We start from the raw sequence: 24834 nt of genomic DNA, 5'->3' as shown, positions 1-24834 counted from the left end.
CTTCTAATTCATTTAATAATTCAATAAACTGTTAAATCACATTACTTTCAAAAATCACATGACTTTCAAAAATGATAATGCTAATCCAATTTTCCAGGAGAGTGCTTTTCATGGAATATAATGTATTTTAAAATTTAAATAAATTTACATGGCATATTTCTCTTTGTTTTGGAAAGATACCTCTAATTTCATAGAACTTGACATGCTGATAGATACAGGGGAAAATCCATGTTGAAAAACAAAATTTCTCATGCATACACTTTACAGTCTAGTATTGGTTTCTATTCCTCACACTTTAACCTTGAAACACTTACATTTTTTATGAGTAATAGGTTGAACATGTCATGGGTTCTGACCAACTGTGTGATTTATCCTTTGAAATATTCCTTTGAATGTTTGAACTCATCCAAAATGTATCTAACTTTTAAATTATCTTCCTAACTTTTGTCAATGAAGTTATTGTTACAGAAACTCAGGGTTTAATGGCTCTGGATCCTGCAGAATTCCAGAAATGCCACCTTATTTTAAGTTGAATATCATTGAGAAAGTGCCTTATTACACACTAATTGACCATGTTCAAACCTGCTTCTCCATGTAGTAGGCCATTTAGTAAAGAGGCTAAATGCTTATGCTGGATTTTGCTAGAAAACTGAAGGAAGAATCTTGAGAGGAATATGTAATTGGAACACATGGGGCTACCTCAATAATAGTAATACCAGCCATCACTACCATGTGTTATTAAGTACTGACTGTGGACCAAGCTTTAGCTAACAGCTTTATGTACATCATTTCCCTTAATCCTCATACCTATAAAGCTGTTCATTATATTAATTTCACAGGTGAAGAAACTGAGACTCAGAAAGATTAAGCAGCTTTTCCAAGATCATGTAGCTGGCTCATGGCAGAATCAGGACTAGAACACAAAACCAAAGATGACTTCAGAGTTTATGCTCTTAAGTCCTCTGCTGTCTGCTTTCCTCTATAGTAACCTGCTATAGACTCTGTTCAGCCCAAAGCCAGAGACACAGAGGAGCAGACGAGGCCTTAGCATGGCAAGAATTCAAGGGCCAGCAGTGAAACAAGACAAGTGAGATACATCCATTTTAAAGATCACATAGCAGGAAAAAATTCACATTCTTTTAAAGACACAGGTGCTTTGCAGCAGGTGTACCTCTTTATGTTTGCCTGTGCTTTTTTACTCTTGGATTCAGCTCTTGAAAACTACCTATTTGACATAACGAGAATCACTTTACATGCTATAATTAAAAAATTAAATCTGTCTCAAATAAATTAAGAATATGTGCAAATGGATATTCCATTCTTTTTAGGACAAGTGTAGGTGGGAATAATAATAGCTCCACAGATGTAAGTCTTCCAGGTGCAGTCAGCTCTGTAACTTTATCAATATCCAGAATGATAGAAAGTTAAACATCCCCAGTGTGAGTCAATAGTAAGAAATTGGGTAGAAGACTTCTTTTTTTTTTTTTAATTTTTTTTTTTAATTTTTTTTTAGATTTTATTTATTTGAGAGAGACAGAGATAGTGAGATAGAGAGCACAAGTGGGGAGGAGAGGGAGAAGCAGGCTCCCCACAGAGCAGGGAGCCCGATGCGGGACTCGATCCCAGGACCCTGGGGTCATGACCTGAGCCGGAGGCAGACGCTTAACCGACTGAGCCACCCAGGTGCCTGGGTAGAAGACTTCTTATTCAATACTTTGTAGCCAAATTCAGCTTCCATTTAATTATTGTATTTCTTTTTCAAGTAGTTGCCTTTTTATGCCAGTTTTTTGAGGGTCACAAATACAGTGCAGTGCTCATGGGCTGATTATTCAGACTGGTCTTACCTGGCATACACAGCTCCAGAGCCTGCTGATGACCAGGTTGACTCTTAAATAGCAGCTTCCAATGCTTTCAAATATCGTGAAAAGCTTTGGAGGTAGGATATACTGTCTCCATTTACCATAATCCATTGTTCCCCAGCCTAGTAAGTAAGAGCACAGATTCCAGGCCAGACGCTGGATTCAAATCCCAGAACTGCTACTAACTATATGAACTTCAGCATATTACTTAACTTGGCTGTTCTTTATGTGTAAAATGGAGATAATGGAATTATATATATTAATATTATTTATAGGATTAATATAATACACATAGGGTATAATAGGTTTGGTATATTAGGTAAATCACTTGGAACAGTGCCTGTCACACAGTAAGTGCTATAGAAAAGTTATTAAATAAAAATATTTAAATTTAAATGGAGTTTTGCCCACTTCACTCTCATGTTATCTGCCCCTCCTTTAGCAGTATTTGAGTTTGAGATTCCTATTCTAAATAATCTCTTAAAGTCTGGACTGGCTCTAGGATTCTTAGAGTAATCCTTTAGCGAGGGCTTTAGAAGAATTTGCCTGTAAAATACCTTGATTATCTAAATTTATTATAATCTGAAACCTTCTTTAATAAGACTTAATATTCTAATATAGGCACTTGATGTTTTTTAAAGTATAGATGAGTTGAGGCCACTTAACACTTAGAAGCAACTTCAACACATTGACACCTTCAGAGGTTTGATAAAATTGTATTTTCTTTCCTTTAAATGAAATGTCACAGAACATGATAGATCATTTGGTCACTTTTATCTGTGAAGATCAAGAGATTTTGTAATTGTCATAAAGCATAGAGAATCTCTGAGCAATCACCATATTTAGGCAAATTTGATTTATTTTATAATTTTCTGGAGCATCACTGAAATATTTTAATTACTAAATGGACTGTTGATACTAGTATCTGAAAATGAGTAGCCTTCAATTTAATTCCTCATATCAACACATCCACATTATATCTGGGAACTATTAAAAATTTTTTCCTATTTTGGTAAATGTTCATTTTTTTATTAATAAATCTTAAAAGATTTAGAAATCATAAATTATCTAAACATTGTACAAAGAGTAGAATATTAATAAATAAGCACTTCATCTTTACTTAAAGTATGGCCTTTAATGGTTGAAACATTGACTCAACTGTTTTATAGATTTAAGAATTTTCCAGAGGATTATCTCTAAGCCAAGCACTTTTGCCTCTCTTTAGCTTACTTAATATGATTTTTATCTTTTATATCTCTATATAAGAGACTGTGGGTGCATTTCACATCTGGCACTTCTTTCAAGCACTCCCATGGGCTCACAAAAAGGGAAGAAATTCTTTCTAACCAAGGAGCAAGCTGAAATTATTTTTTCTTTACTATAGGAAACCTCAGAAACTTATAAATGAATACTGTAGAAGTTTTGGGGGGTTTTTTTGGGTTTTTTTTTGTTTTGTTTTTTAAAGATTTTATTTATTTGACAGAGAGAGATGCAGCGAGAGAGGGAACACAAGCAGGGGGAGTGGGAGAGGGAGAAGCAGGCTTCCCACTGAGCAGGGAGCCCGATGCGGGGCTCGATCCCAGGATCCTGGGACCATGACCTGAGCCGAAGGCAGGCGCTTAACGACTGAGCCACCCAGGCGCCCCTACTGTAGAAGTTTTGATCAACGTTGAACTAAGTGCAGAGTTTCTCACATTTGTCATTTTTTCTTTCCTTAACAGTTTTAACTGGTACACTAGTAGCAGTAATACATTCAAAATGGTCTCAAATACTGAGGATAATTCCAATTTTAGGTATCAAGTAGAATATTATTTAGAAAACATTTAAAATATCTGCAGTAATGGTGGTAATGTCTGCTTCTGGACAAGATGGAGTAAAAGAGACTAATTTACATTCTCTCTGAAACAAAAAAACAAGAACTATGCAACATGGTTTTCAGACATTGAACATCAGGCAGCCCAGGACAGTGATCCTTGAAAAAGGGAGCGCAAATAATATGAGCCGTACAATTGCCTGGAGAGAGTTTCCAGGCTGCCATCTAGAGAGGAAAAGCCAAGAGGAGCCCCACAGTCTCCCTGGGTTGAGGCAGAATAGAGTCTGGGAAGCCAAGGAGACCAAAGTTCACAGAGCAGAGTGTCTGAGAGGAGAGAGCTGCTCTGAGAGAACTCTCTGGAAAGCTGCAGGTACCCTTCCTCCCTGATCTTCTGGTGAGTACTGATCAGCACATGCATGCGAGGGAACTACCTGAGGCCAGGAAAAGAACCACAGATTAGAGGGACCAATGCTTGCAGCTCAGATAGGGATGGGAAGAGTTTGCATTTCCAGTAGATAGAGTAGACAGTTTTAACAAAGTTTGACAGCAAGCCTCAAAAGGATCAAACTATTTACAAGTATTGTACCTTAACTGCATTCAGAACAGAACTAAAAAAGATCACAAATACATCTGTTTTTGTCCAGCACCCAGCACGATAAAATCACAGTGTCTTTTACCCAGTCAAAATTATGAGAAGTGCATGCGGTAATAAGCACATCCAGAGTGAGACTGGATGAAAGCAGGGGAAAAAAATGAATCAAAAGAAATAGCCTTAGAAGTGACACAAATGAAATCAGTAGTATAGAGAGACATTAAAACAGCTATTACTATATTCCGTATATTCAAGAAGGTAGAGGAAAAAGTGAGGATGTAAACTATATATGTGGAAACTATTTTTAAAAAAGACTGAAATTAGACATCTGGAGATGAAAACTACAGTATCTGAGTTGAAAAGTATACTGCATGTAATGAACAGCAAATTAGACATTTCAGAAATAAAAGAAAGTGAACTTGAAGACATAGCATTAAAAACTATTGAAGGTGGAACACAGAGAAAAAAGGCTGAAAACAAAATGAACAGAACATCAGTAAGCTTTGGAACAACTTCAAGTACACACACACACACACACACATATACATATATATATATACACATATACATATATATGCACACTACATATATAACTACATATATATAATTGAAGTCATTGAAGAATGATGGGAGATAGAATTATATTTGAAGAAATAATATGCAAATTAGCCCATATTTAATGAAACTTGTAAAGCCACACATCCAAGAATCTTAACAAATCTCAAGCACAAGAAACATGAAGAATATGATACCAAGGCACAGCATATTCAGTTTTCTTAAAACTAAAGTAAAATACCATAAAAGCATCCAGATAAAAGACACATTACATCATAAGAACAAAGATAAGGATGACATTAAATTTTCATCAAAAGTAATGCAAGTAAGAGACATCAAAGTATTGTAAGGAAAAAAAAGCAGCCTAATATTATTCTCAACTCAGTGAAAACAACTTTCAAAAGTGAAGGCAAAATAAGGGCTTTATTAGACATATACAACCTAATTCATCACTAGCATACCTACAATACTAGAGTAGGTTTGGTTATACACTATAAAATAGAACTGATTGATTTATGTTGTATTCACTCTCTAGCCTGCTGGCCAAGGCAGCTATTAATAGTGCCTTAAACAAAGAGCAGGGTGAGTTGAGTTCATTAAGTTTCTTGAACACAGAGCCACACAAGGTTATGAACTGGGATAGATATCATAGGACATTTATTCTAATCCAGAAGTATTAGGAGCTATTTCCTGTCTCAACTCAGTGGTTCCACCCTTTATTTATTTAACAAACATCTGTAAGTGCCAATATGTGCTAGACCTAAGAATGAATTCTAGCTGTTCCCTGGGATTTTGTCTATTTGTTGATGCCTGTCATAGAGCCTCATTCAACCCATAATTCTGATCATTCATTCATTCACTCCTTCTTTCACACATTTTTCTCAACGAACATTTATCAAAAACATACCAGACCCTTTGCCTAGAGTCTGTGGGTACAAAGGTGAATAAAATAATGCCTGCTCTCGAGGAATTTATCTATTACTTTGATAGACAAGTATATAATTAACTGTAATAATAAGATCAGAGTATTACAGGGATATGAAGAAAATGCTACTGGGAGGAGCAGAGAAAATGATATTTATTTTGCTTGTGGGATTAGAGGAAAATTTCACAGAGGAAGTAGTATGTAATCTGGGTTATGACGTGTTCCAGGTACTGTTGCTGTGTTAACAAATGATCCCCAAACCTACCAGCTTGAAACAACTACTTTATTGTGCTCACATATTCTCTGCGTCAGGACTGTAGACAGGACATGGTGGGAATGATGACTGTCTTTGCTCCATCATGTCTGGAGTTTGGGCTGGGAAGACTCAAAGGTTTAGTGGCTTGATGGCTGGAAACAGGAATCATTTAGAGCTGTCTTCACTCACATTTATGGCACTTGAAATGTCTGCTACACAGGACCTCAGCAGGGACTGTCAACTGGAACAACAATGCATGGCTTGTCTATGTTGCCCAACATTCTTAAAACATCACGGCCTTAGGATCATAAGACTTCTTATGTGGCAGCTTAGGGATCTAAAAATGAGTATTTAGTACACAAGATAGAAGCTGCACTGGCTTTTATGTTCTAACCTCAGAAGGCACACCCTGTCACTTCCATTGCATTCTGTTGGTTCTAGCAAGTCACAGACCAAATTCGGTGGGGGTAGGGGGGGTTAGACTTCACCTCTAGATGGGAAGTGGAAGGATTCTGGAAGAGTTTTGGATGTGTAATACCGTTGCAAGAATCTTTAGAAAATACAGTTTGGCACATGAAAGATTATTATTATCTGGGAACCAAGTGAGAATATGTATGGCATGATTCAGGAATAGTAAGTAAGGCTTTGTAGTTAGTGCATGGTAAGAATTTTCCCAAGATGATGCACAGTCAGAAATAGGGGGCAAATTTTGATGTGCCTTTATTTTCATACTGAAAATATTAGACTTTAACTTATAGGCAAGGAGGAGCCCTTAAGTCTAGATTGTTTTTGTTTTTATTTTATTTACTTTTAAAGCTTTATTTATTTTAGAGAGAGAGCGTGGAGGGGGGAGGGGCAGAGGGAAAGAAAGAGAGAATCCCAATCAGACTCCCCACCTAGCGCAGAACCCAACATGGGACTTGATCTCACCACCCTGAGATCATAACCCGAGCCAAAATCAAGAGTCAGACTCTCAAGGGACTGAGCCACCCAGGCACCCTGAATGTTTTTGTTTTTATTTTTTATTATTTTTTTAAATTATTATTTTTATTATTATGTTCAATTAGCCAGCATATAGTTCATTAGGGTTTTTTTTTGTTTTTTGTGTTTTTTTTAGTTTTTGATGTAGTGTTCAACGATTCCTTATTTGCGTATAATACCCAGTGCTCATCACCACACGTGCCCTCCTCAATACCCATCACCCGGTTACCCCATCCCCCCAACTCCCTCCCTTCTGTGACCCTCAGTTTGGTTCCTGGAGTCCAGAGTCTCTCATGGTTTGTCTCCCTCTCTGATTTCTTCCCATTCAGCTTTCTCTCCCTTCCCCTGTGGTCCTCTGCACTATTCTTTATGTTCCACATATGAGTGAAACCATATGATAATTGTCTTTCTCTGCTTGGCTTATTTCAGTCAATAAATGGGCAGAAGACATGAACAGACACTTCTCCAAAGAATACATACAAATGGCTAACAGACACATGAAAAGATGTTCAACATCACTAGCCATCAGGGAAATACAAATCAAAACCACAATGTTTTTGTTTTTAAACTAGAGGATTGACATGAGTTAGTATGTTTTAGAAAGATGACCTAGGTGTAGGGATGTGGGTAGGGGTGGTTAGAAGACAAATGTTAATAGTGCCAGTAGAGAATATGAAGGACTATGTACTTAGTGGTAACAGTGTAGATGAAAAGAGTAGATGTGAGATGTATTTTGGAAGTGGAATTATGGCTAAATAGCCAAGACTAGTGAGAGAAAAGGAGGCATCAAAGATGACTCTGAAATAAATGAGAATGTAGGTACTTGGCTAATAAATGAGAAGCCCCAGCACTTGGCTGCTTTCCTGAAGGTAGATTCCTCTGGTCCTGGGATGCTTGACAGATCGAGGTTTACCATAGATCTCACCGCCAGCCAATCCTAACCATGCCTGTTGATCTGGTCATGGGAGGTAGTAGTCACCTACTGCTTTTCCCATATATTCTGTTGGTAATTCTGAAGGCATCAGAGAGTAGAGATCAAGTACAAAGACAATGGTAGTGGTAGGTCTCCAAGGCAGATATGACACAAAGGTAGAGTATTCACTTTGAAGTTCTTTATTAAATTTATAGGTATTGATTCTGAATTTTCCGAGGAGTAGAGAAGAGCAAATTCATGCAGTTTAATTTTTCTTCCCAAAGGAGAGCTATAGTGAGAATACCGTTTTCTTTTTTTAATGACTGGTTCTTCTTTGTCCTGTTAGATTTTTAAAGAGATTCAAACTTCCTCCTACCAACTCCTGAGACATTATCAATTAGCCACACACAGCCCATTGAACACAGCATAGCTGTAATTAAACTAAATTACTATGCAGTAGCTTTCATTACACAATGACACGGTTTTTGTTAGGACCATAGAGAGAGTTTAATTACATGTCTAGACACCCCCTGAATTCAGAGCAGCAGTATTATCTTTGTTTAAAAGAGAGTTTGAGCTTTTGGTGATTGCATTTTTTTTTTTTTTTTGAAAGACCAAATGGTAAGATATATTGGGCATTTTTCTTCTTCTTCTTTTTTTTTTTTTTTAATTCTACTTTCTACTTTAGTGCATATGTGATTTAGGAGCCATTTATACATCTGTGGATATAAATATTTTCCAAGAAAAATGTATAGATTTTCACTCTTTGTCATATTTGATATACATTTTACTTGCATCCAAAAACTTTCTTTCTGTAATATATCCTCAAATATCTACTCTTGACTTGTTAATGTATAAAGCATTTATGGTAATCTGAAGTACAGTCATCTCTTATAATAATATTTCCAGCTTCCTCTTCCTTGTGAGGAAGTTCATCCCATTGCATGAGCATAGAGTACTTTCTGCATTTATACTCAATCCTACTCATTCAGCTTCTCTGTGGACTCTTAGCATCTCTTACCATCTCTTGACAAGAGCATGCAGTTTCAGGAGCTCCTGTTATTTCTTTTGTGCTCCAACCTGCTCTCTTCTTTCTCATTACAGAAATGTGTTTGCTGCTTCTTTCTCTGTAACTGCAGATGATTTTTGGACCATTTTCCAAGTGATGTATTATCTCTTGAATACAACCTTCATTTAATTGGTCAAGACTTTTCATAGCCTCCATTCCTAAAATCTCATCTTTCCTGAAATCTGACCACATACATTGGAAATAAGAGAATGAAATTATCACATGCCTACCCTCTCTCAACATTCTCAACAGCCCCTCAGAAAGTTGTCCCACAACGTGCAAGTTCTTCGATCTTATATACAAAAACACTTTATATATTGATTTCTTTGTTGATTACATGTACATTACTTCAGTTTTCTTTTTTGTATTCTCTTAGCATGAGACTTGTCTATTTAAATCAGAACACATAACTTTTTCCATTGATATTTTTGCATAATTTAAAATGATAGTCATTTACTTAATAATTGTTCTTGAAAGAAATAGTAAGTGCTTCATTTAAGTCTTGAGTGAATGTTTTAGATTTTGAGTTGAATCTCAGCAAAATAATGTAGATAAAATTATACTTCCCACTAGAACTATATAGACCCTTCTTACGAATATGTACTTAGTAGACTTTTATAACATGCACATTTATGTATAGACAGGAAAATGAATTTCTAGCCTGTTGAAAGTATCCCTATTACCTCACTCTGACTTTGCACACCAGGAGCCTCACACCAAAATCAGAAACAAGATCTAGAGTCTGTTTTTCATGACCACTTTGCCTATCAAGTGCTCTAACCTGACACCCCAGGTTTTCCTACCCAGTGGCATTCCTAATTATCCTCCCTGTTAGCATCTTGCTTCCTCTCCCCTTGACGTCATTACTCCAGCTACTCCATTGCTACTCCAAATTTCCCAGCTTTGCTTTATCTAGACACTTCTAAGCCACACCCCAAATCTAAAGCAAAGATGCTTCCATGGGAACCTTATTCAGGGACAGCAGCAGGCTGGGTGCTTTTCAAGTGCACCACTGGGGGGTCCAGCATGGTACCTTCATTTACAAACAGAGGACTTTGGCTTGCCCACTGTTCATTCACATGTCTCTATGGCTGGCCAAATTACTACTCAGTTCCATTTTCTTACACTGGCAAGTACAATTTATGAATGAGACATGAAGGAAACTGAAGAGAAAACTAACAGATGAATTTTCGACTCTCTTTGCCCAAACTCCCCTGAGGCATATGTTGTGTTGGATATTCAGATCAACTTCAAAGGATGTGAAGAAATTAATTCAGCCATAGCTATCAACTCTACCACAGAAGAATAAAAACTATATAATTATTCAAGATGTCATTATGAGGATGAAATCCTTTTGCCTGACCTTAGAGTTAAAATGTTCTTACTGGGTTTTGGCTTTTCTCAGAGTGATGCTGTAAATCTCAAAGCACCTTTGAAGTGGCTACGTATTATTATCCAATAAGTATAGTATGTTTCATAAGCACACAGATGCTGAGCCTTATTTCAGTTAAATTTATCACAATGATGTTGCTATGGAAATATATTGCTACAATTTAAGCACAAAAATTTGAACTTCTACTACAGATTAATAATTGCAAATGAATATCATTTGCAGATTACCACCATTCTTTGAATATCTATACGTTAATGACTCAAAAGTAGAACAACATACATGACTGTAGGAAAACTGAGTTATCTGATGATCGTTCAGAAATATTTTTTGAGTACGTACTTAGTGCCAGGCACTGTGCAAGAAACTAGATATCTGAAGAACCAGATAAAAACTTCCTTGTCTTCACGGATTTTTAGTCTGAGGGAGACATCCTAAACATAAAGCTTGCAAAGAAACGGACATGTTGTAAAGAAAAATAGGAGGCATCCATGAGAGCATATAAGGGTGGGCACGTATGTTAGTTTGGAAGGACGGATACACCCTCCCTGAGGAACTGACATTATAAGTTGGGTCCAGAGGATGAGGACGGCTGGCCAGGTTAAAAAAAAAAGGTAAAAAAGCATTCCAGGAAGAGGGGTAGTCAGAAAAGGATGCTGAGGTGGGAAAAAAATTGGGGCTTGGGAGGAATTGAATGAAAGTCAGTATGGGTAGAACAGAGTAAGAGAGGGGAAAGGAGCAGAATATGAGGCTGGAGGGGAAGTCAGGACTCAGATGACCAACACCTCGAAAGCTAGGATAAAGTAATAGGAAACCATTGAAGAGCTTCCCAAGGAGAAGAAATGGCCTGTTCTCTTATGTTGCTGTGTGGACAATAGATTGCAGGTGGGGCCATGTTGGAAATCAAAGAGAGTTAAGGTGGTCTAGCTAAGATCATGGCAGTGCCATGGAGAGAAGCAGGGTGATTCTGGAGACATTTTTGAATTGGACTTCACAGCACTCTGCTGTGACTAGGATGGAGGCACTGGGGGAGAAGAGAGAAACAGTTTCTGACTTCAACACTTGAGTTCACTGAGGCACTACATTTTGAGGTGGGAAGAATGGAAAGAACAGGGCTGGAAGAAGGTCAAGAGTTCAGTTTTAGACATGTTGAACTTAAGGTGTCTGTGAGACAGCCAGCTGGAAGTGAGACCTGGGCAGGTGGACATATGGACCTGGAGCTTAAGAAAACAACAGTTTGAACTAGAACATCCTTTTAGGATACTATCATGGAATAGTCTTTCCAGTCTTAAACTGCTAGCAATATAGTGGCATCATGTCTTTAGTTCATTTGAGACCAGATGTAGTTACCAACTCAATGTACATATTCATCTTCAGAGCACATCATTCATAGCAGATGCATGGTATTCAGAATAAGCCAACATGAAATGCCTGCCACTTATATAAATTTATGTTTTTAAAAATCCATTATCTAAATAATATATGATTTTTATAGTTAAATTTCATAGAAGAAAAAATTAAACTTAATTATAACCCTACTGCACAATTTACTTATACACATGTGTACTTTTGGGGGGGGCTATAAGAAGTAGCTGGAAGGAAGGGAATAGACATACAGGCTCAGAGAGAGTTCATAGCAAAAGAGAAGGCTACCAGCACAGTCTTAGTAAAGATCTCATTTAAGAAGCAGAGTCAGAAAAAAATTTGTGTATTTATTGATATACTTCACAAATGTTTGTTGAGCATCTACTGAGTTCCAAGGCCTATTTTAAATTCCAAAGCGGGAATCACACACTGCAGGGTGTTTTGTTTATACCCTGTTCAGGCTTTTAAAATTTTCAACTTCAGTGCCAACATTTAAAATTTGTAATATTTTACATCAGAAAATCTGAATTTCTGTCTTGCCTTGAAAAATCAGAAGAGCTAGGAACATAGGGCCTGCATTCCTGCCTGACAATAGTTGGCTGAATCTGAGTCTCCTTTGCCTCTTAAGGGGCCATGCTTTCCAGGGACAGAGGCAGTCCCTGGGACTTCCTGATGTCTTCCTTTTATTTTACACTCTGTCAACTTCCTTCATTCTTTCAGGGTATCTTCCTGACCTCTAGAGAGTTTGTGACCTCTGCTCAAGGGATACAAAATCAAATACAACATTGTTGTTGCCCTGCATGACCAAAGCAATGGAAAGATGTTGAAGATTGTAAGCAGAGGCATGATGTGACCAAATTTGCGCTTTTAAAAAATTATTCTCATGCCACTGTGGAGCATGGGCTGCAGGGGAACAACCCTGGAAGTTGGGAGGCTGGTAATTAAGCTAGTCATCAGAGTAATTGAGAGGGAAACATGTTAGTGGCCTGGCTGAAGGTAAGATCAGTTAAGTGAGAACAAGGGACAGAGAGATGCATGAGGCACTAAGGAGGGAGGGCTACCCAAGGTCACAGATCATGGATTGAATGTGTTGGTAAAGGAGATGGAGGAGTTGGGTAAACCCAGATTTCTGGCATGGCCAAATGGATGATGTCATTTGTTGAGTTTGGAACTATAGGTACAGGAGTAGATTTAGGGTAAATAATGTTTGGTTTTGGAAATGTTGAGCTTGAAACACATGTGAGACATTCAAATGGAATGGAGAGTAGAAAGTTCTATGGAGTCAGAGCCACAGAGTGGTTGGGAAGGCAATAGAGATTTGGGACACATTGGATAAGTGGTACTTTATTTGTGGCTTTCAGTGAGCTCACTCTGGAAACCAAGGAAAAGCAGAAGGTGCTGAGCAAGTCAGAGACGGGGGCGGGGGCGGGGGGGGACCAGGGGACGCTGAGGGGAGAGCAAAGAGTGAGCACCAGGCAGCCAGTGTGGCAAGAGCCTCAGAAGTCCAACTGAGAGACAAAACCATGTGCTCAGAGGCCAAACGTCAAATAAAGAGGCAGAAAGTGTGTGTTGGGTTTGATGAGGTCCAAAATAAAATTCTAGTGTGTTGAAAAAAAGGAGAGGGAAGAAAATGGAAGCTGTGAGAGGAGACCTAGGAGAGTAGCAAATAGCTGAGAGCAGCGAGAGAGCAGGACAGGAATGTGTGCATTCAGAGAGACCATGGAGGTGATGATTGTTTTCTTTTCCTTGTTTCTTTTTGTTGGTGATACTACCCGATCTAGAGCATCATGTATATGATGAAAGTGAAGAAAGAGGGAATAGCAAGAGAGAAGTGGGAGAAAAGGCAGGAGTGAGTGCCTCTGAGTAGGGAGGGAAGAAATAGTGAAATAGTGAAATAGGATCCCACAGAAGCACCTCAGGATGGCTCTTGAAGAAGAGCCTTAGAAGGAGAATGGAGCATAAGCAAAACAACAGGCTTTGAAATGCAACTCTTTATCAGTGACAAATACTATTTATCATAGTGATTCTTTGTCTTCTAATGGAGAAAAGATAGAGTAAGAATGTTTCAAATCCTAATCGCCACATACTTTGTTCCTTTTATATCTTCTAAATGTTCTTGGAAACTCTGAACACAAATATAATAATTTCCATTTCTATTTCCCTTAGATTTATTTCCAGGGTGAAGAAGACTAATATATAATACATTCTATTACTCTATCATTTATAATGCATCTTCTTGGGAAAAGGAGTTGTGGCAAATTAAGTGAAGAACACATACAAAATAAAGCTATTAAAGTGGAAAAAGGAATTTTTTAAAAAGCAGAGAGAGGGAGAAGTAAGTATGTCCAAACCAGGCTAGCTAATTATAATTGAAACCGCTTATACATTGAGTTTTTGGCCACCAAAACAGAAGAGGAAAATGTGATGAAATAAAAAGCAAATATTTTCTGATCAAAGTGTCCTTTGATACTTCAGGAAAGAGCAAGCTTTCCAAGTCTCAAAGGATTGCTAATTGTAATTTATTGTATAAGAGACATGGAACAACAGCGATAGAGTCCTGACAGCTACCTTTTATAGAACAGAATATCCACTCCATGCTGAGTGCCCCCATGCCTCACCTCTGATTCTCAGTACAACCTTTGAAGTGGGTGCTACTGATGGGGAAACTGGGAGTTGCAGGGAGACATTGTTTTCAGGTCGCACGCTAATATATGGCATACTTGGGGGGTATTGCCCCACAGCGCCTCTCATGCTGTTGTTCTTTAATAATTTTTTTCAAAAATAATGCCACAAAAACCTTATTATGCTTATTTCTTCTGTCAACCCTTGACCAAAACCAAGGGCATAATATTTGAAACAACTTTGCAAAGATATGTCCTTGGCACCAGTGCATTAAATGCATCATTATAAAATCCTTAAAAATGTACTGTTACCTACCTTGATGACTCTGCAGATAAAATATTTGTCATTTTCTGCTTTCTTCTTTTTTTAATTTTTTTACTTCAATTCAATTTAATTAACATGTACTGTATCAGTGATTCAGCAGTTGAATACAACACGCAGTGCTCATTATCAAGCACCCTCCTTAATGCCCATCACCCACTTACTCCACCCCCCCCCACACCTCCCCTCCAACAACCCTCAGTTTGTTCTCTATCACTAGGAGTTTCTTATGGTTTGCCTCCCTCTCTATTTTCATCTTATTTTATTTTTCCTTCCCTTCCCCTATGCTCATCTGTTTTGTGTCTTAAATTCCACATGAGTGAAATCATATGGTATTTGTCTTTCTCTTACTGACTTATTTCTTTATGATTTTTTCTAAAAAGATAATATACTTTTAAAAAACTGAGCAGTAAATTAATTGTGCTTCTCTGCCTCCTTCTTTTCCACCTCCTTTTTTTTCTTTTTATTCTTTAAAGTTTTAATTAAATTCGTATACACCTGGTTATTTGCTCTTCCAATTTCTTTATTAAAGGTTATGATTTTTCAAGATTCAGTAGTTAGATGCTACAGTTGTTGTCAGATTTATTATTTCTTTCTCCATTAAACTGTTAGGTTTTAGAGGTCTTCCAGAGTGGCATTTAGTTTTTAATGTTATTGCTTGCCTTTGTTTACTTTAATTATGATTACTTTCAACACTTGGTTTATTCTAGAATATGCAATTATCTCATTTCTCAATTTCTCCTATCCTTTTGTCTATTTGTATCGAATCCCCATGACTTAAATAAACTGTAGCTAAGATCAAGAATATCTTGATAGGGTCTCTTTCTCCATAATTGGATATTTCTTAATCAGTTCTGTATCATAGATATGATATGTCTTTGCACAATTTCCCATGAGTACACAATTTTGAGGGGCATTTTTCCCTATTTCCTTTTCTTCACTTCGTGTATAGTGATCTTGATGTGGTCGGATAAGATCAGTGCTTGATGACATTAGAGGTGTGTATTTCATTTAAAACCCACTTTGAAAATAAAGGTCAGTGTGCGTATTATTCAGCTCTTAAACTGCCCTTTTTATGTGTTCAGATGCTCTAAGACAGAAGTTTTCAAAGTATAGTCTAAGGATTCCTGGAGGGTCCCTAGGACCCCCTTTTAGAGGGTCTGTGAGGTCAGAACTATTTTGTCATACTATGAAGGTGTTTCAAGTACAGTGTGTGTCCTGTGATTTTACCGTAGACTGTTCCGAAGAAGATGGGAGAATCCAGTTGTCTTCTATTAAACCAGAAATTAAAGAGATTTGAAAAACTTTAAAACAAAAACACAGCACTCATTAATTTTTTGGTTTTAGAAAATATATTATTAGAAAATGTTCACGTCAGTATGTCACGAGTTTGTTTTTTTAATAAATTAGTAATTTTTTTATTTTTCGTTTTTAACTACTATCATAGTAACTAATGTTAGATGTAACTCATTTAAGCAAAAACTCCTGGAGGTTCTCAGTATTTTTTTTTTTTCCTATAAAGGGGTCCTGAGACCAGGAAGTTTGAGAACTGGTGCTCTCAAAGTGTGGCTGCTTCTAACAATTGTATCTTTTGGGGGGAAGACAAAAGATCATATTCCACATTTTCCTTTTTGCTTGGCTTCTTGCCTTGAGATAATGTAAAAGTTAAAAATAATAACTAGTGGTTAAAGGCAATCAGTGGAACTAAGCAAAAATAAAATACTGACTCCTGCCATTTATCAGTCAATACATTTAAATGCCTCCTACCACATGTGTACATGATTATATCTCGAGTTTTCATAATCTTTCTACACCAAGTAATTTATAGCAAATGATTCCTGCCTGTATTTTTAAAAGCCCATGACCTTCAGTATTTCATTGCTTTATTTTGTTTTTAAATTTGTTCCTCTGTTAGTGCTAGCTCTTAAATCTATTATTTTTTCTAAAATTTTTCTTCTGTTATCTGGTTTAGCTCTCCTCTATGGAGTGCCAAATGGTGTCGTTTTGTTTTATTTTGTTTTAATTTGGACTTAGAACACAAACTATTTCTGTTCAAGAAAGGCAGAACAATATTTAATGAGCGTCTTTATATAATGAGTACTTTGCTAAACCAATGCTTGTAAGTTTATCTCATTTGTTGTTATTGTGTTGCTATTTTCGGTGTCATTTTCTTCCCAAAGCAATGGAGCTTCTTAATTGGGTTAGATTGGGAGTGGGGGAGATCATTATTCTCCATTGATCCCAAACTGTAATTCTTAGGTATGTTCCAAAGCAACTATATGAGAAACGCATTTTTGCCTTCAAACTCAGCTTATGCAAGATATAGCATCTTCATCCTCGGGGGTCTGGTGGCTTTTCACTAAGGCTGAGCATGGCTCTCTGCCTTCCCACCGATCCTCCCCTTCCCATGGCCTTCCCGCTCCTTCATCATTCTCCCCTCCTCTCCTTTGCCGTGGTTCTCCTCTCATGCCCACCCTACACAATCAAGCATCTGCTTGGGAGTCATGTAGTGGGCAAGGCTGTGACTCCACTACCACATGCCTGCATCTGAATCCCAGTTCCAGGAGTCTAGTTGTGACATTGCACACATCTCTGGCCTCTTTATGCTTCAGCTTTCTCATTTGCGGAACAAGCATCAATATGATTTACCTCACAGAGCTGCTACGAAGATTAAACAAGTTGATAGGTACAAGGTGTTTATAATAATGCTTGGAATACAGTAAGTGTGTAGGGCATTAAGGAGTGAGCCCGACCTGGTAAGACATGAGCAAAAGCAACTTTCTTTTGTCTCGCGGTTGTCCTGATGAATCAACACTATGAATTTCCGCTCCTTCATGAATAAAATTTCAAGCCATTCCTGTAGCTTCTCCAGTCACTCTTGGAAAAGGAAAAGACCAAGATTTTAGACTCATTCAACTTTAAACTCCCTCCTTTCCCCAACATGGACCTTAGAGATCTGTAATTTGTAAATAGAGGGGATAGGAATACTTGTTATTTTCTTCTCTTTCTCTTTATCCACCAACTAACTGTGCTCCTTCTAGGGTTGTTGTGAGGGCGACAGTGAGGAGAGGGAGAGGAGGTGGAGGGTTCGCAAAGGGCTTCCCAGACTGGTGCAGTTGTGGTCTGGCATCTGTGGTCTCTGGGTGTGTCTGGTGACAATGGCGATGTTCTTTCCCTGTGGGACACCACTGAGGGCTCTATAGAGACCCACTGCAGGGCAGTTCTCTCACTTCAGGTAGTACCTCTCTGAGGAGTCAGTGGTTCCTCAACTGCCTGTGCCACCTCCCTCATGTTCTGCTTCCTGCAGTGTTGAGATGAGATGGCATCACCCCAGCATGAAACATTCTTCAGGGGAGACTCATGTGTGGTTCCCTTCTGCACAGCCCACATTGAACCTGTGAGAAATGAGCACCCTTGTTCAGTTCTTCTTTGAGGGCAGCTGAGTCTCACTGAAGCCCCCTCTTCTTCCTCCCCTGTTCTAACCACCTCTCGTTTTCACGAGTGAGCTGGGTATCATTTCCTGTTTCCCCAAATCACTAAGTGAGACATGTCAAGCACCACAAAGTGTAACCTTGAAGCTGTCCACCTTCTCTTACTTGGCTTGCAGAGAAAGAAGAGACTCCCTCCCTTCCCCTAGGATATAGGAAAGGAGAAGAACTGAAGTACCCTGGCAATTTTTTCTCTTAACCCAACAGAAAAATGGGCAAAGGATATAAATGGGCAGTTCACAGAAGAGGAAAACCAAAAAGCAGATACTACACCAGTAAACAGAGAAAGACAAATTAAACCAAACCTAGGATACAATGTTTGCACTGCAGCTCAGCAGAAGTTAAAAGTACAGATTTGGTAAAGATATTGGAAAAACAGAGCCTGGGTGGCTCAGTTGGTTAAGCGACTGCCTTCAGCTCAGGTCATGATCCTGGAGTCCCTGGATTGAGTCCCGCATCGGGCTCCCTGCTCGGCGGGGGGTCTGCTTCTCTCTCTGACCCTCCCCCCTCTCATGTGCTCTCTCTCATTCTCTCTCTCTCAAATAAATAAATAAAATCTTTAAAAAAAAAAAGATGTTGGGAAAACATAATAAACACACTGTTTGTGTGAGTAAATGTTGATGGAGTTTAAAAATTTTCAATCTACCTTTTGACCCCACCAGATGTGCTTCCAGCTCTCTGTCCGAGAGAAACACAAGCAAAACCACCCAAATATCCAAGTGTTAGAAGGCTTATTACTGCATTGTTAGTAATTTTTAAAAACCTGAATGTCCGTCAAAAAGGGACTAGCAAAATAAATTATGATGCATTCAACAAAATGGACACAAGTGTTAAATAGAATAAGCTGTAGTGATTTGTGGGAAAGGTTTCAAAGACATTGTTAAATGAAAAAACAATGTAAAAAATTAATATTAATCATACATTTATATAAGAAAATGAAAAAATCAGGAGTATTTCCTTGCATACATATATTCATGTTTGTGAATTCATAGAAGAACATTCAAACCATTTCAAAGTGATGAGTGATTACTTTTGGAGAGGGATCTGAGACTAGGGGAAGCAGGATCAGGTAAGACTTCCACATTCACAGTGAAAGTATGTTACACGTGTGATAACACATAATTTAAAAGATAATTTAAAATAAAATAAAATGAGTAGAGTTGCTAGGAGTGATCTTTAAGATCATCTCAAATATGCCACTCTATATTGATAGTTGGATTTACTAATCCTCAGAAGAGCCTATGAGAGCATTTAGCATCTTTAAACAATATTTATCATATTAAGGATAGTCCTCTATAATAATTACTCACATCTAAATACCTGTTCAAACAATAATTATTAAGTCTTTGCTACGGTTGTGAGCTTCTAAAATGACACATATAATTATGCTTTATTCAGATAATAAACCAGACAAATTTCAGTACACAGAATACACTTGACTTTATTATAATGATAGTTAGCAGATTTGAACTTATATGGTAATATGCATAAAGAGAACTGCAACTATTATTCTCTGAGGAGTAAATATTTTATTTCTGGACATTGGTTTTATATGCTTTAAACTGCATTTCACTTTTAGGTAACTGTATATAAGCTGTTCTTGAATTATGTGTGGTATAAACTTATTTTCCTATTGTGTTTATTTTTAAATCATATATGTGTGTTGTCGAATCACATAACATAGTAAAGATTATTCTAATTCTGAAAAGATTAAACATAAATGTTGGAACCATAAATACGGTTACTGGAATGTTACTCCATTATGTTCCCTATTTAGTACCTACATGAAAATGGGATTGTCCATCGTGATCTCAAACCAGAGAATCTTCTCTATGCAACTCCAGCCCCAGATGCACCACTCAAAATCGGTGAGGACATTTCCTGAAGTCTTATGACCCCTTTCCCAGAGCAGAAGAAATTTATTCCATAGAATTTTAAAATATTGTTCCATCCAGTTTTGCCTCCATTTAATTTCCTTGGATATTTCATGTCTGTAAAGGAATAATGCATTGTTTTGGAAGTCTGAGTTTTTTCCTGATATATTTATCTGGAAGCAGTGCCTAGGAGTTGGTGCTCCAGTTCTGGACACAAAGGAAACATAGCTCTTAGAAATGACAGGGACTTCAGAAGGTGATGGTGTATTTTGTAGATAAGTTTATATAGAAGGAAATCACAGATAACATAACACTTCTTTTTTTGTTACTTTTTATTCCATAAATTAGTTGGAGCTTAATTTTAGATATTCAAGGACTTTGACACAAAATGCTTAGTACCTATCAGCGAATTTAGGATCTGAGTCACTTGTTTATATGAACAGAGATAAATTAAGATCCGTATTTCTCAGAGTGCACTCCACAGAACACTGGTTCCTCAGCTGAGCGAACAAGAGTAAATACTCTAATTCCTCTTTGCGGGGAGGGGCGGGGGGGTAGGTGGGAGTGGTTTGTGGAAGTGCTAAGTTTTGGTCAAATAAATTAGGAAATGCCAACTTAAACAAGATTTTTTATTTCTGCAGGACTTCTCAGAACTCTAAAAATGCTAATGTGTAAACTGACATCTAAATTAGTATTTGTGAGGCTTTTCCAAAGCCTTCCTTGACTCTGGGAACCTTGTTTTTTCTCCCAATAAGCATTTTGAAGAACCACAAAGATGAACTTTGTGAAATTCCAGTCTACTCAAAGAGTTCTTTAAACAGCATTTTAGAAAAAAAGCATATTAAATGTTACTTTCCCTGTCTTTTCATTTGCAAGTAATAATAACAGAACTTATTTTATAGGAATTCTCCTTAGCAGAATCTGTGTTAAATCCTCTGAAGGACATGGTTCTTTTGGTGCTGACCTGTATAATGTTAATCTGATAAGTTCACTGCATTAGCAGTGTTAACACCTTTGAAAATTAAGTTATACATATCATGGAAGAGCCCAGACAACATAATGTGCTTTATGAATGCAAGAACCCAAAGAAAAAATACCGAAGTCCCGCTAGGCAGCCGGCTTGTTCTTGTAATCACTCCTGAAAGGCAGTGAACAGCAGGGAGACTTCCATTTCCTTTGACATCACTTTCAAAGATTTTATCCTTAAAGAAATTTCTTTAAATGGATGGATAGATACTAATTTAGACAGGAGAGGCTTTCTTTCTAAAGGACTTCCTGCAGCTTTCCCTGATAAGGATCAGCACCTCCGTGGAAATGTGGGTTTATCTTTGAAGTCTAAAATGGCATCAATTCTGCACCTGCCTCTCTTGAAGAATGGCCTTGAATGGTTTCCTGATGTTTCCTGAGTGAGAGAGAAGTAGCCCAGCAAATAGACCATAATGGTAGCAACTTTGGGTAATGTTTTACCTAAGTAATATTCTGAGGAATAAATAAAGAGGATTTTTGAAAAAAAAAAAAGTGTTATATTCCTCATATGAGAGAGAGTAAATCCTTATCCATCAGATACACTAAGGAATGATGTTATTTTGAAGCAGAATGAACCTTTTGATATTTCTGTTCATGTCTTTGACATTCACAAAAGCCTAATTTTTTTATTTTGATTTCTCCCCTGGAATGCTAATTCTATATCACTAATTCTATATTGTACTTTAGAGCTACTGTTTCATAAATCTCAGAGTTAACATTAGACAAAATATATCTACTGCTGTTACTTCAAGAACAAATAGCTTATTTGCTAGAAGCTGGGAATTATAGAGAAGAGCATAAAATGTATTTGGGAGTCATATTTTTCTCCAATTTAAAGCAAGGTTCGAATTACTGTTATTATTTTTCAGTTTCTTCTCCCAGGTGACTGGTCCCCTTCTTTATCCAATCATCAGATACAAAAACAAATGAGTCCATTTTATTTTGAATAACAGAAGTATTCTGTCATCTTATGAAAGCTGCGAAAAGACTTGTTTCATTAAATTTTTCTCTTGTGTTGTTAGCTGATTTTGGACTCTCTAAAATTGTGGAACATCAAGTACTCATGAAGACAGTGTGTGGAACCCCAGGGTACTGCGGTATGCTCTTTAATACTGATGTTTACTTTTACTGTTATTTGAAATCTATTTTTATTTGGTGATCTAATTTTTTCACTCTTAATATCTCTATTTAAAATGCTTACAATGTGGGGGATGCCTGGGTGGCACAGTCGGCGATTCTCCCCCTCCCTCTCCTTCTGCCCCTCCCTCCACTTCTCTAAAAAATGAAAATAAATAAATAAATCTTTAAAATGCTTATAGTGTGATGCAAGTCTCCATGAGGAAGGCACATATAAATGATACTCAGACCACCTCTTTTTCTGCATGAAGGTTCAGTGATGTTGGCTTTAGGTCACCCCTCTTAACAGGGAAAGAGGGAGCCCCAGGGGTAAGGACTGGGTGCTCTGCACCTGTCTTTTGGGCAGTAGGTACTCTTAAACCCAGTTAGGAGTAGAAGGACAGTCACCAAGAAAGAGGACAGGGAAACAGCTTTGTTTCTGGTTGGAAATAGGGCCATGAGCCCTCAGTCACTTTCCTTATTTGCATTCATTTGGGAGGGTGTGTGAGGAGAGAGTGTGTCATTAATTCAGGGGGCATATAGGACAACAGTGAGAATGGGGTAGTCCCTAGTCCTCACTGACAGCACTCACCTAGCCTTACTAAGACAAGGGCTTCAGGTGGGGTTCCCCACCAGAGTCCCCCAGTCTCTAGAGATGGACTGTGTGACATCCTCACATCCGAGAACCACATAACTAACTCATTTTAACAGCTTTTGAATTCATAGAAATCAGACTGCAGAAGGCACAATTAGATATCCACTGAAGCAAATATATGATTAAATTCACAGAATTGTAGTGCTAGAGGAAGCCTTAAAGTTCATTTACTAACATCCTCATATTGAGTTCCAGAGTATGACTTTCCCAAGATTCCATATCTAGTTGTTAGTGAGTCAGAGATGAGAATCCAGGTAGCCAAGGGCCTAAAAACAGATTTATAAAATTCCCTCTTCAAAAAAGCAACATAGATAAAATCAATATAATTTTCTTCATAGAAATGTTAATCAGTTATTACTTACAGCTTAAAATGTTTTTTTAAAGATTTTATTTTTAAGTAATTTCTAAACCCAATGTGGGGTCAAACTCATGATCCCAAGACCAAGAGTCACATGCTGAGCCAGCTGCCCCTAAAATATTTTTTATTTTAGTGTTTTAAATCTCAAAGTATTACTTGATCATTGTAAGAAGTAAAAATCCAAGTATATGTAATGAGTATTAATAGCCTTATGCATTCTTCATCTTTCTCCATGTTTCTATAGTCACATAAACATTTTATAATTTTGCTTTTAACTAGTTAGCTTCTCTAGTGAATCTAAAATATTATTTCCTTGTAGCTCAATTGTCCATAAACCCAATAATTACACAGAATTAAGTATACCTATCTTTCTATTAAATCTTTAAATTGTGCCAAATATTCTTGCTCTGGATCTTAAACTCTTTGGCAGTAAGAGTAGTTTATCAATTAGGAGAAAACTCAGAAAACTCCAAGTAACTGTGGCTTAAACAAGATAGAAGTTGATTTCTCTCATGTTAGAAGTCTAGAGAAAGGCAATTCTGGTGGTTTCTCCAGCTATGGCCCTGCAGCTCTCAGTGCCAAGGATCCAGACCTTTTCTGTCTGGCTCTCGCATTCTTTAGCATGCATCCTCAGAGTCCAAAATGGCTGCTTGCAATCACTCATTACATCTGCATTCTATGTGACAGGAAGGGGGGAAAAAGAGTATACCTTTTCACGGTTAAATAGACCTGCTAAAACTCCATGTCACTTCCGCTTATATCTTATTGGCCAGTCCTCAGTCACAACCTCCACACTGCAGACTGGCAGTGTGGCCTGTGGCTGGACATGTTGGTGCCTCAAATGAATTCAGGGTACTTTTACTAAGTATGGGTATCACATTAGACAGCTCACTAGCTCTGCCACAGACTTAAAGAGTAGGATTCCCATTCCTAGGAAAAAACCCATTGAACTATGCCATGTTCCCTATAGGCATCCTCTTGTTTTGTTTTGTTTTGTTTTTATATATTTTCCTTAGAACTATTAGCTGACAACCTGTCCATGACCCTTTCCTTCTAATGGTGCCATAGATATTTCCCCTTTCTCTAATTCCTAGGTCCTTATTTATCGTCTTCTTGTATTTCTTTCATGCCTTCTTACTTCCAAAGCTATGGAGGAAAAAAAGAACCTCGAATTTAGTACCACATGCCAGATGGGGTTGCCCATTTGTGAGTACTAACTGCTGACCAATCGATAGAAGCATTGAAAGAGAATTGATAAAAGAATGATAAAACAAAGTAAGGATTTCCCAAAAGAAAAAAGCTGATGGGCAATTTAGTAATCATTATCTAATAGCAAAAACTTAGTATTCCAAAGAGATAGGTAGGTTGGAGCAATTTTCTGAGAATTAGCAGCCTTAAAATGGGAAGTTCAGGAAGAGCTTAACACTAGCATCCTTTCAGTGGCTTTGATAATAGTGGTAAGAGCAGTTCTTTCTTGCAGCATTACAGAATAGTCATTCTATGAGTGAATGATTCATTCATTGATAAAACGAACATTGGATGTCTAATAGACTCCAAGTTAGGCACTGAGATTACAAAAGTGAACACCATATGGTCTTGTCCTTCCAGGATTTCGTGGGCTATTAAAGAAGAAATGCCCATATACAATAAATCAAA

At 37.5% G+C, this 24834-nt stretch overlaps 1 protein-coding gene across 1 annotated transcript in view; it reads left to right on the top strand.

Annotated features, from left to right (window-relative positions):
* The window catches only part of CAMK4 (calcium/calmodulin dependent protein kinase IV), a 205744-nt gene that overhangs the window by 158359 nt on the left and 22551 nt on the right, over window positions 1-24834 (top strand). The window contains exons 6-7 of the mRNA XM_035015668.1: window positions 19927-20017; window positions 22072-22146. Of these exons, the coding sequence (XP_034871559.1) occupies window positions 19927-20017; window positions 22072-22146 (166 nt within the window). The remainder of the gene's footprint in view (window positions 1-19926; window positions 20018-22071; window positions 22147-24834) is intronic.

Source organism: Mirounga leonina, unplaced genomic scaffold (assembly GCF_011800145.1).
Source record: "Mirounga leonina isolate KUSES-001 unplaced genomic scaffold, KU_Mleo_1.0 Mir_104, whole genome shotgun sequence".
NCBI lineage: Eukaryota > Metazoa > Chordata > Mammalia > Carnivora > Phocidae > Mirounga > Mirounga leonina.
Note: the sequence above shows the minus strand (reverse complement) of the source record. Positions and strands in the feature narration are given on the sequence as shown.